Raw genomic sequence first — 12,561 nt, 5'->3', positions numbered from 1 at the left:
TAGTCTAACTTTACATTTTATATAATGTTCATAACTTTCCAATACAGTTTCATTCATTTGTAATTTTAGATGCAATTTATACGAGTTCACTACCAAAACAACACACTACGAGAATTTGCTAAGTTTTTTTTATTGGGAATAGGGAAGCGCTTGACCACAATCTCGCCTGATGTTAAGCTGAGATATGGTCTAAGATGGAACGCGCTTCCCTAGAATTTACCTGTTCACTCTACGCTTGAATAGTGTTAAACTGATATGATTCTGGGTATTTTGGGATAATAAAACAACATAGCAATTTTAAAAATAACTATTTACACATCTTATTGATACTACAGAATCATTCCATGAAAGTCTTTGATAATTTGTCCACAATAATTCTAGTACGTTCCGACAGATACTGATCGAATTGTCCTAAAAATTTTACAAAATGCAACATCCTTTGTACACCCTTTTTAAATCTTTCAATTCTCTCTGCACTCGATTCCTCATCTAAAGCTTGTCGTAAATGGAATATCATTGGTGAACCTACTTTCGGAGCTCTCGCAGAACCATGTGGTTTTAATTTTGGTATATTCAATTTAGAAGGTCGTATTCTAGAGATTTTTGGTTTAGGAAAGTCTAGTTTCGGTATATATCCCCTGGGTGGCGCCACTGCTGCTTCCACGGGTGTGTTACTGTAACCAATTTGATCTGGGGCTTTTGTTTCGGAAAGAATAAACTTTCCATCTTCTATAGTCTTTGGGATAGCTTTGTGTATCAAATTGCAAAATGAGTCGACGTCAAAACCTGGGTTACTGTTGAACAACTCGGATGACTTTAACTTTGATGATGATCGGTTCTGAAATTGAAAAACGGCATTATTAAGCATAGAGAATGTATATTGGTATCGTTGATAATAATCGTTGATAAAGATCACAATTGAGGACAACAAAGTTAAAAAAATATGAAAAATAATAATCACACAGCGTACATACACTGACACAGACTAGCATATCTTCTTAACACATATATTTCACCTATTTATTGTATCGATAAACACAATTATAATACATTAATTATCATTTAGACTTCATTTTTTATTTTTTTATCGAGGTAGAGTCGATTTATCATTCGACTCATTACAGGCGAGTTTGTGATCATAGTTGATAGTTCCATGTTTGTAAAACTATTGACTATTAAAATTATATCTTAAAAAAATGAAATTAATTTAATTAAAATAAATAACTATCCCATTCCTTTTAATCCTTGTAAATAAAACCTATATATCAGAAATAATGTAGCAGTATTGAAACCATATCTAAGATCAGTTCAGTTCTTCCATAAACTTCATACGATTATTAGCATAGATAAAAACCAACCTCATCAGATCCACAATCGATAGTCACCTGCAGTGGTGAGGGAACGCTCCAAGCTCTCACCACCTGGAAGCAACAGAACTTCAGCTTTAGTTTCGCAAACTATTCGCAAACGTCACGTTCTAGAACACGCGAAATTACGGGAAATAACTATTCTTAGAAAAACGTACCATCACGGTTAAACCTATAATCACCACGTTCAGACACATGCTATAGCTCTCTTGTACGATACATTCTTACTAAACTAAAACAATCGAGTCACGTTTGAATGTAAAACGTAGATTCAGCAAAATCGTGGAATGCTCAACCCAGTATGTCAGTCGGCAAGGTTAATTTATCATTACGTGACAAGAGGATTATAATATTTTTACGTTTGTGTCAAAATGCAATGGTTAGTTAGTGGTATCTACGCGGGGAGTGTAGTTTTATACCTTATAGCGAAGTTTTATTATGAAGATGAATGTAAGAAGAGACTTGATCTGGATAAGCGTGGCGGTGGCGCTTGTGATCGCTGCGGAGGTTTGTTATTACTTAGTAACGTCATCTTTAATTTGTAATTATATAAGGTTTTATATAAAAAAAACTAATGGAAGATCGTGGGATTCGTCCCATACATTAATTATTTTCCTTAGAGTCAACCAATTCTTTACACCTAATTTGTCACATAGAAATTATTATAGAGCAACGAATCTCAGCTGCTCTACTTTGTAACATTTAACTATATTTTTGTGTACACGTATATTTTTAATATGTAATTCGCAAGTTATAAATAAATGCAATAAACACACAAATGATACTTGATATAGGGTTGATGTACCAATAGTTGACCATTTAAGCGGTTTTATCTTTAGCTACATATAAAAAACGGGTTATTTGTTTTACGTTCAATGTTATTTTTGGGACACAGATAAATGAATACTCACTGCAACTATTGTTCTTAATATCAATTTGATAACCTTTAAAGGTTTTATGAAAACTACTCTGAAAGTTACTTCTGCTAAAAACACCATTACTTGACCACTGATCACCAATATCTGACCATCATTGCTCTAAAAGTTGACCATTTTCAAAATGAACAAAATGTCCTTCTTCGAACATTAGTTTTGTTTAATAAATAAATATATTATTTAATAAATAAAAATAGGTTGATGAAATCAAACCACTTGGTCACGGAAATCAAGTGGACAACTCAAGGTTAATAATATTCTCGGCCCCGAAACCTGACCAACTAAGTTCGGTATAAAAATCTTACGGTGGTCAGCTTTTGGAAATATGTAACATAAAGCTATGACTTAACTACGGCTTATATGGTTTGTTAAATTAGGTAGGTATAAGCACAAAACAAAGCAAGTCTTTCTTAGCAAAATATAAAGAACCAAGAGCTGACCATACTGGTCAACAATAGGCGAAAAATTGTTTTTGTTGCTCCAAAAGATAACCAGGCCGCTAAAAATCATGAAAAACTGTTCATGCCAAAAATGAAGCCGAAAGTCTATAACAGAATGGTTCAACATTATGCCTATAACAAGACATATAAAGAGTAATCGATTGCATTCAAGATAAATTAAGATTTCCCAATCAACTCCCGATAAAAAACTCTTAGTAAAAAATGTGATTACTTACGGGGCACCTACTTAATGACATCTTCGTGTTGAAAAAATGTCAATATTTCTGACCATTGGCAGCAAGGTTTGTTTTTATTTTATAGATGATGTTGCTTTATAGAAAAAAACAATAAACTATCATCTGGGGCTGCCGTATTTTCTTAATTGGCGCGTATATTTGAATTTTGGTCATGCATTGGCGCTTGGTCAGCTAGTGGTACATTGACCCTATATACAGGGTGTAATCGTTAAGTGTGCACAAGCGATTATTCCGTAACTATTGCAGATATCAAAAAACTTTAAACTGATATCGAAAGTACTTAACCTAATGAGTAAAATGGCCATAATAAATTTTTCAAAATAAAACGAGAAATAACCAAAAATGTTACATTAAACGCTCCCATACAATTTATTTCCCATACATTTTGTATTCATAGTAGATTTTCGAAGTGACGTCCTTATTGTGCAATACAATGAGGAGGTCTATTTACAGTTTCTAAATGAACTTCCCTCCAAATTTGCGAAGTAATTAAAGCAGAAAACCAAAAAAACAAAAAAAAAGCTAAAATCTTTCATATTAAATGTATAGGTTGCTCCAAAAGTAATGATAATTGGGTATTTCCTGTGCACATAAAAATATAAAATAAATGTTTTATGCTTGCTCATGTAATCACTAAGTTATCACAAAAAAATTACGGCCACGTTTCCAAGTATTAACATTAATTTTAATGTGAACAGTGCGAGCCAGAATGTTTCCCGACGAAAAGAAGAAACAACGATTCGACACTTAGAGGGTGAATTTCTAAATTTTTAATGAGATCAGGATAATTTTTTGTCACGATTTGTGACCATGGGCGTTACCTGGGTTCACCATGTTTATGCTGAAACCAAGAAACAATCAATGGCCTGGATGCGAGCTTCCAAAGTGACGGTGAAGATTTTCAAAGTGAAAATTAGTGGGATAGATTAAAGCCGTAGTTTTTTGGGACGCTGAAGAAATGTGGAATATTTTAAGAAGGTAGCCACTACTACACAGGGCTCTTACTACACAGACCAAATTAAAAGATTGCGGGTAGGTTAGTAAGAAAAAGAGACATGGCAAACTTCGGTCTTGAATGTTGGTTCACCAAGACAACGCACCAGATCACAAAGCGTCAGTTGCGATGGCTGCCAATCAAAAATCGGCATTGAAAATGCTTGAACACCCACCCTGTTTGTAAGATCTAGCTCCTAGTTAATTCTATCTCTTACCTTGGCACAGGAAACACCGTCGATACAAGAAATTTTAAGACGACAGCGAAGTGATGGCCGATTTTTAGGGGTTTTTGTAGATGAAATCAAAGTTTTTTTTTTTCTAAGTTAAGGAAAAAAAATATCGAAGTATATTATCTAGTTAGAAGACTATCTAGAGAAATACATAATTATTTTAACTGTAATGACCTTGTTTAATATTGATTATCATTACTTTTGGATCAACCCATGTACATGGGATATTCATATCTCATACTAAATGTATGGGAGGGTTTAAAGTTAATTTTTTAGATATTTCTCGTATTATTTTTTAAAATTTATTATGGCCATTTTACTCATTAGGTTAAGTACTTTCGATATCAGTTTAAAGTTTTTTGATATCTGTAATAGTTACGGAATAATCGCCTGTGCACACTTAACGATTACACCCTGTATATATATATTTACCATTAAAAACCTAAAAAAAATTTTAAAATCACTATATCTCGACTTCATAAAGCAAAAATCAACCTTTATAAGTTTTATTATTGGAATGAATATAATAATAACATTTTTCTTCTACTTTTTTAAATAATTAAAACAAATGAAAATAAGTATATTATTGACAATCTACTATAATATTAACAATATGTAAGTAGTATAAAAAAACATTAACACACAAACACTATTTTAATTATTTTATTCTATTGTCATTGTTTGATTCCTGTTTACATAATATTGTATTCAGAATGAAAATATAATGGTTTAAATAAACGAATATGTCAATGAATAAATAATAATTAAGATTATTATTTTAATCTGCGCAAGGTTGCAAATATTATGTTTGTTTATTTACGTATATGCAATATAAATGATTTGATTTGAATCTTTATTTCTACAGGGCAGTGCACTATTCAAGAAAAACCTCCTACATCCCCTGGGAGGAGAGTCGTGTTTTACATGCAAAGCTGAAGACAAGCCATTTTACTGGCCTCTCGTAAACTACTTCGGTAAATTCAAAGATGTCGTAGTACGCGAGTTCAACGGACTTTTGGAAAAAGCAAAACATCAAAAACTACTAAAATAGTTAAAATATCCTGTAATTTTGTGTAACCCTTTATTTTTAAAGAATTATTTCATGTTAAGCATTGTTAGCTTTTTATAGAAATATTAAGCTATTTAAAAAAATGTATGTATGTGAGTAAATATCTATAACAGTATCCTTTCTTGGAAGGTAATATCAGCCTGCTGTGTAAAGCCGATTTCAGGAATGTTTATCTTATTAGATATTTATAAAAATAGATTATAAACTATTGACAATTGTTATTACATCAGCAAGGTTATTACTTCCTTAATGTTAAGCTTTGACTAAACGTCATCACCCGAATTAGTACTACTTTATATCAGCGTATGTTGTAATCTGTTATTAATTAATGAACAATCTATGAAATCGTCTGATTTTGTAATTATTATCTAGAAAAATTTCAATGGTAAAATTGACTCACAATGTATTAATTAAATATTGCATCTTATCATCTTAATTGCAAATAATATAATCTTTACATCACCAATTATTGTTTTAAGTTTTGTAGAATAACTAGTTAATAGTTATAAAATAATATAAGTTAGTAAGTTGAAGATTAGTATTATTAAAAGACTATATTTTTACCATGACTTTTATTTTATCACATATATTCTTAAATAAACACATTATACACAGCCATAAATACAAATTATATTCCTTAAGTTATTTCACCAGCAATTTCTTAAACCTTAAAAATTCGGCAGTGGTTAATGAACCTCTTTTCTTCAAATCTAACAATGTTTTTAAAATATTCTTATTCAATTTCGACGGCATTTTTATCACTGGCTTTATATTAGTTCCCAATGCCTTTTCAAGAGCAGTTTTTCTTTTTAATGTAGAAATTTTCAATGGTTTTGGTAAACGTGGTAAAATGGGCAAAGGTAGTAATGGTAATGGAGGCAATATTGGTAGTAATGGTAAAGGCAAAAGAGGTAACTTTGGTAGTTTTGGTATTTTAGGAATTTTTGGAATTTTAATTAATTTCGATTTAACTGGTTTCAATTTAGTTAAAGGTCTTAATTTCGATTTTAATGGGAAAAGCTTTGAAGGGAGCTTCGGTGAAGTTAATGGAGATGTCAATTTTAAGGGAGATTTAACGGTATTAACATTTATCGTGATAGGTGAATGTCTCAAAACCTTCTTGATTACTATTGGACTGGTCAGACGTCTGTGGTCTCCGGATATGAGCCCGAGGTTCAAGCTACATGATGTTTGGGTCTGTAATAAAACATATTTTATTAGAAATTATGTTAGTAAATTGTAAAGTCGACGTTTATAATAAATGGAGGAGGTTTACCACTATAAAAATCCATGTTGTTATAAAAACAAGCACGCGTGTTTGTTTAAGAAAGATCATTATTGTTTATGAACAAATTAAGATAACTGACTTGAAGAAGCCTTTGTCAAATATTCTGTATTGTGATATCTCGATGTATTTGAGATAAAACACGAAATAAAAGAACAATAGCTGATGATTATCCAAAGAGAGGACAGTATGATATTAAGACTTTAATGAGACAACATGGTCAAGTAATATTAAAAATGAAATGATTAAATTAATTATTACAGTTAGTGCCATATCACACTAGCGGATTGCGAGCGGTTTCAAAGCGGAGCGGGTGCGCAACGAATACGTTGCGGGCGCGCAACGAACACGCCGCGGTTGCGCAGCGAATTCGTTGCGGACGCGTCATTTTGTATACTCTCGCACAAAAGCCAGCCCTTCCGCCTTGCCTAACTTCCATTCAATATTTCCATCGTTTCTGTAGCACTCAATTTTTTAACCGTACTGTGGAAATGCACTTACTTAACAGTTAACTAAAGATGTAATAACAACTGGAGTTGTTAAAAAAAGGTGCTATAAAATTGAATTACTAGGACTTTTAGAATGTACCATACATTCCAAAAGTATGTAACGACTGACCAGTATAATCTCTCCCATAGCAACGTATGTTATAAAGAGATTTTGTGAACCTAATTATGAGCAAAGTGATAGTGAGTTGCTGGTTGCTTGATAAAATTTTCTATTCACTGCTATTTATCTAATAATAAGATAGCCCTGTTTTAGTTAAGGAGCTTTAACATTTATTTCACTAATGAACTTTCTTAATGAGCAATTAAGTTATCTGATTGCATTTCGACCAAGATTTAATAGATAAAACAATACCCTAAACATTAACATGTTATGAAACTCGTAAAAAATAATGATCTCATAATTATTATACTATCACAAGTTATAAGTAACAACCAGCACGGATTCCATTTTGTTAATGAGTGTACATGACTGCGACGTAAACGTTGCGCATCTGCCACGCGTCCGCAACGAATTCGCTGCGCAACCGCAACGTATTCGTTGCGCACCCGCTCCGCTTTGAAACCGCTCGCAATCCGCTAGTGTGATATGTCTAATGATTATGCTGTTATTGAAACTGATAATAACCCACGCATTGGTAAAGTATACGTAATATTGTTACATTAATTTGATTTTAAAGTTATAATCGTCACGTTTAATCTAATCGAAAAAAGCTTACCACATAATATGTCACAGTACCGAATATGCAATCAAATTATTATGCATCATCGTTCTTTTAAATACTAATTATGATTTTAAGAAAGCCACAACCACTTTCATTTTTCTTTTGGAAAGAACGAAAATGGGGGGAGCGATGTTTTGGTCGTCCCTTTTTGTGCTCTGTTTTACAACGAGCTCTGTTTTTGCTTGCTGCTGTGAGAAAGACTTATGCTTGGTAATGTAGTCTTAGTTACTTGATGGAATCAAATTGAAGTTAATTTAACTGAAACATTAAATGATAATCATTGTCTTTCCTTACAGTTGAAAGCCCTTAAAGAGCTGAAGGAATGTAAAAAATGTGCACTGGAAGCGTATGTATTTACTTAAATATTTTTCATATTTATCCGTATTTTTTTTACTTCAACGACATTTCTAATGCTTTTTATTCTCTTTTCAGATCTTTAAAGCCTCTTCTACTAGAAAAGCTTGGTAAATATCCTTTTTTATTTTTAAATAAATTGTCGATTAATTTAATAATTTTGACGATGATGCCATGTTTTTTATAATAAAAAATCTACATGTGCATAATATATTTACATTATCTCTCAATTTACAGAAAAGAAGGAATGTTGTTCCTGTTCACTTTGTGCTAAGGAACCTCCACCACCTCCTACGATCCTCCTGATGCCATCGGCTCCACCACCATGCCCCACCGCTCTAGCGCCACCACCCACACCTCTAATACTGCCAGTTCCATGTGCCCCACCTGCCCCCATGCTGCTACCAGTCCCTTGCGCTGCACCAGCTCCTGTATGTGCCCCGGCACCGTGTGCTGCCCCAGCACCTTGCGCTGCGCCTGCTCCTATGGTATACGCAGCGCCAGCTCCTGCCCCTATGATGTTACCTGCGCCTTGTGCACCTCCTGCTCCATTGATGATGCCTGCCCCGTGTGCGCCGCCTGCCCCAATGATGATGCCAGCGCCAGCTCCTGCCCCCATCTTCATGTCAGCGCCGGCACCAGCGCCAGCGTATGCTCCTTGCCAAGCTCCTGCTCCCATAGTGATATCCCTTGCCCCTCCCCCGTGTTCCTGCGCCCCACCTGCCCCTGCCCCTCTGCCTATGAACGCATACATGGTACCCGCACCTGTTCCAATAGCTTTGGAAGCTAAAACATGTGGATGCGGATGCGGATGCCACTATTAATTTGCAATGTTTAAAATACTGCAAACGTAAAAAAATTATTAGAGAAATTATTTTTTTCGTAGTTATCAAAATTTTTTGTTAAATATCAATGTTTATTACTTATTATTCCGTGTTTACAGTTTTTAAAAGTAATTCTTAATGTAAACTAATAAAAAAATTAAATAGCCATACGATGTTTCTCTTTAACAAATAGACGGTGATATTTAGATATTATCTGAGCATTTGCAGTGTTTTCCTTTAATACGTTTAAATGCGTCGTTATATTTTATTAACTTATTTAAATTATTATAAAAATAAATAATTTATCAAAATTTTTTGCATTTTTATAAGATTTGAATATGAAAGTTCCCTAATTTTTCTAAAGAAAAGCTCTACCTATACATTTTTTTGAAATTGAATAGTTTTCAACTTTCAACTAACATAGTGAGTGCATCTTGCAACGAATTGTGGAGGACTCATCCATTTTCTGTCATTGATAATTGTGTGTATGAAATAAATATATTTTACATTTTTCCTTTCAATTGTAAATTATAAAGTATTATCCTAATTTTAAGCCATAAATCGGATTTTTGAGTTTAAACATTAATCTTCACAAATTGGAATTTTAGAAATATTTATTTTATTTTCCCAATAATATACATAATGTTTTTCTATTTACAATATTTTTATTTAACAAACGTCGTCATCTATGTTATATTGCATTACATTGTATTTATTGTATTATAATTAATACTTCAGTAATTTTACTAGAATACTAGCTGCTCCGCGCGGTTTCACCCCCGTGGCTCCAGTCATGTTGGTTATAGCGTGATGATATAAAGCCTATAGCCTTCCTCGATAAATGAGCTATCTAACACCGAAAGAATTTTTCAAATCGGAATAGTAGTTCCCAAGATGAGAGCGTTCAAACAAACAAACAAACTCTTCAGCTGTATAATATTAGTATAGATTCAGAAACCCTTTGTTTATAACCCGCTTTTCAATTAAATATTACTGTTACCAAAATTACTACCTTGGATTTCATAGCTAATAATGAGTTGGGCAAAGTATTGTTTCAATTTCACATATGCAAATTATACTGCAGCTTGTTTTAAACGAGTAGGTATGTTATGTTTGTAATAAATTTGAATGTATATAGAGCATGTTCAAAAATAAAAAATTTAAGCCTGTTTTAAGATTTTTTTTTATCGTTACAACGAATATCTTTTAGTAACAATGATCATATTATATTCTTGATAATTTTTTTCAATAGTTTATGTACACCTTAAATTCAAACATACATATTATTATCTTATGCAAGAAATAAAATACTTATTACCTACTTATTCCCGTTATTGTTTTATTATTATTTCTTATTTACTATATTGAATGTTCCACTAATCAATTTATGTCAATATACTAATACCTAAGACTAAAGCGCGTCACACACGGTGAAGATACTATAATATTTTATCTTAAGATACTGTTTTATTTTATATTACAGTATCTTAAGGGCTTGGTCTAGTAGTGCAAACAAATGCATCCTGTCATCCTATATGTAAATAATACAAATGTACTAAGGGAAAGTTGCTCCACTTAATTTTTAAAAATTAAATCATTCGTATGCATAATTTAATATTCGTAATAAGTACCAAAAATGACAATTTGAAACAATTTTCGTGAAAATTACACCGGGTGATTTTTGAAGTGAAACTTCTTTATCGGGGGTGGACAAAAATTTTGTGAGACATTTTTGCCGTTAGTCCATTGAATGAGTCCCTCCAAGGGGGGTCTAGAGTGCGTGAGTTAGTAACGTAAGATGTTTCTTCGGAAACATGTCAAGAGTCCCTAGGTAATAAACATACTAAAACCCCGGGCCACTAGGAGGAGCCTCGGAGTGGGGGGAGGGGAGAAATGGGTCCATTTTTTCATTTTTCGCTTAAATTTCAAAAACGGTACATGTTAGAGAAAAACTTTCAAGGAAAAGTTGAAAGGCCATAAAATTATCTACAAGTTGTACCTGAATCATTTTTTCCTATATCCTACCGTTTCTGAGTTATACGCAGTAAAACATGATTTTGGCTCAAACAATTTCCATATCAATCGATCAAAAAATATTTCTTTCTTCCAAAAAACTCAAATGTGCAACTTGTGACCAGTACTGATAGATTGCTCTTAATTAGGTCTATAATTGGTAAAATAAACACATTCCTCCATGGAAGCCTTTAGGAGGAATCGATTGTCAAAATATTATATTAGGGCAGTTTGAGTTACTGAACTTGATCTTTTTATTTTTTTCTTCCAAAAAACTCAAAAGTGCAACTTGTGACCGGTACAGATAGATTGCTCATAATTAGGTCTATCATTGCTAAAAATACCAGATTCCACCACGGAGGCGTTTACGGGGAATTGAATTTTATCAGGGTAGTTACGATACATGAACTTTTTATTTTTTTTCTTCAAAAAAACTCAAAAGTTCAACTTGTGACCGATACAGATAGATTGCTTATAATTAGGTCTATCATTGATAAAAATACCAGATTCCACCATGGAGCCATTTACGGGGAATTGAATTTTATTAGGGTAGTTAGTTAAAAAGTTCATGTATCGTAACTACTCTAATAAAATTCAATACCTCCTAAACGCCTCCATGGTGGAATCTGGTTTTTTTATCAATGATAGACCTAATTATGAGCAATCTATCGGTACCGGTCACAAGTTGCACTTTTGAGTTTTTTTGAAGAAAAAAAATAAAAAGTTCAAGTATCGTATCTACCCTAATAAAATTCAATTCCCCGTAAACGCCTCCGTGGTGGAATTTAGTATTTTTATCAATGATAGACCTTATTATGAGCAATCTATCTGTACCGGTCACAAGTTGCACTTTTGAGTTTTTTGGAAGAAAAAAATAAAAAGATCAAGTTCAGTAACTCAAACTACCCTAATATAGTATTTTGACAATCGATTCCTCCTAAAGGCTTCCATGGAGGAATGTGTTTATTTTACCAATTATAGACCTAATTAAGAGCAATCTAACAGTACCGGTCACAAGTTGCACTTTTGAGTTTTTTGGAAGAAAAAAATAAAAAGATCAAGTTCAGTAACTCAAACTATCCTAATATAGTATTTTGACAATCGATTCCTCCTAAAGGCTTCCATGGAGGAATGTGTTTATTTTACCAATTATAGACCTAATTAAGAGCAATCTATCAGTATCGGTCACAAGTTGCACTTTAGAGTTTTTTTGGAGAAAAAAAAATAAAAAGTTCAAGTATCGTAACTACCCTAATAAAATTCAATTCCCCGTAAACGCCTCCGTGGTGGAATCTGGTATTTTTATCAATGATAGACCTAATTATGAGCAATCTATCTGTACCGGTCACAAGTTGCACTTTTGAGTTTTTTGGAAGAAAAAAATAATAAGATCAAGTTCAGTAACTCAAACTACCATAATATAATATTTTGACAATCGATTCCTCCTAAAGGCTTCCATGGAGGAATGTGTTTATTTTACCAATTATAGACCTAATTAAGAGCAATCTATCAGTACCGGTCACAAGTTGCACATTTGAGTTTTTTGGAAGAAAGAAATAT

At 32.8% G+C, this 12,561-nt stretch overlaps 3 protein-coding genes across 3 annotated transcripts; 1 reads left to right on the top strand and 2 right to left on the bottom strand.

Moving 5' to 3' along the window:
* Positions 1-337: 337 nt before the first annotated feature.
* On the bottom strand, positions 338-1,564 carry LOC149899243 (uncharacterized). The gene is made up of 3 exons (XM_090114189.1): positions 1,526-1,564; positions 1,359-1,421; positions 338-838 (listed from the first exon to the last, which is right to left on the bottom strand). The coding sequence occupies exons 1-3, from the start codon at positions 1,562-1,564 to the stop codon at positions 338-340; spliced, it is 603 nt and encodes a 200-aa protein (XP_089970315.1).
* A 4,372-nt stretch (positions 1,565-5,936) lies between these two features.
* Positions 5,937-6,630, bottom strand: LOC149899242 (uncharacterized). Its single transcript, XM_090114415.1, has 2 exons — positions 6,571-6,630; positions 5,937-6,491 (listed from the first exon to the last, which is right to left on the bottom strand). Exons 1-2 carry the CDS (start codon positions 6,628-6,630, stop codon positions 5,937-5,939), a joined length of 615 nt encoding a protein of 204 aa, XP_089970541.1.
* Positions 6,631-7,927: 1,297 nt separating this feature from the next.
* On the top strand, positions 7,928-8,988 carry LOC149899241 (uncharacterized). Its single transcript, XM_090114624.1, has 4 exons — positions 7,928-8,020; positions 8,107-8,156; positions 8,243-8,274; positions 8,402-8,988. The coding sequence occupies exons 1-4, from the start codon at positions 7,928-7,930 to the stop codon at positions 8,986-8,988; spliced, it is 762 nt and encodes a 253-aa protein (XP_089970750.1).
* Positions 8,989-12,561: the final 3,573 nt, after the last annotated feature.

The sequence above is a fragment of the Colias eurytheme genome, chromosome 21 (assembly GCF_061535395.1).
Source record: "Colias eurytheme isolate Ceu_HAF_F1 chromosome 21, ilColEury1 Martin Lab GWU primary, whole genome shotgun sequence".
NCBI lineage: Eukaryota > Metazoa > Arthropoda > Insecta > Lepidoptera > Pieridae > Colias > Colias eurytheme.
Note: the sequence above shows the minus strand (reverse complement) of the source record. Positions and strands in the feature narration are given on the sequence as shown.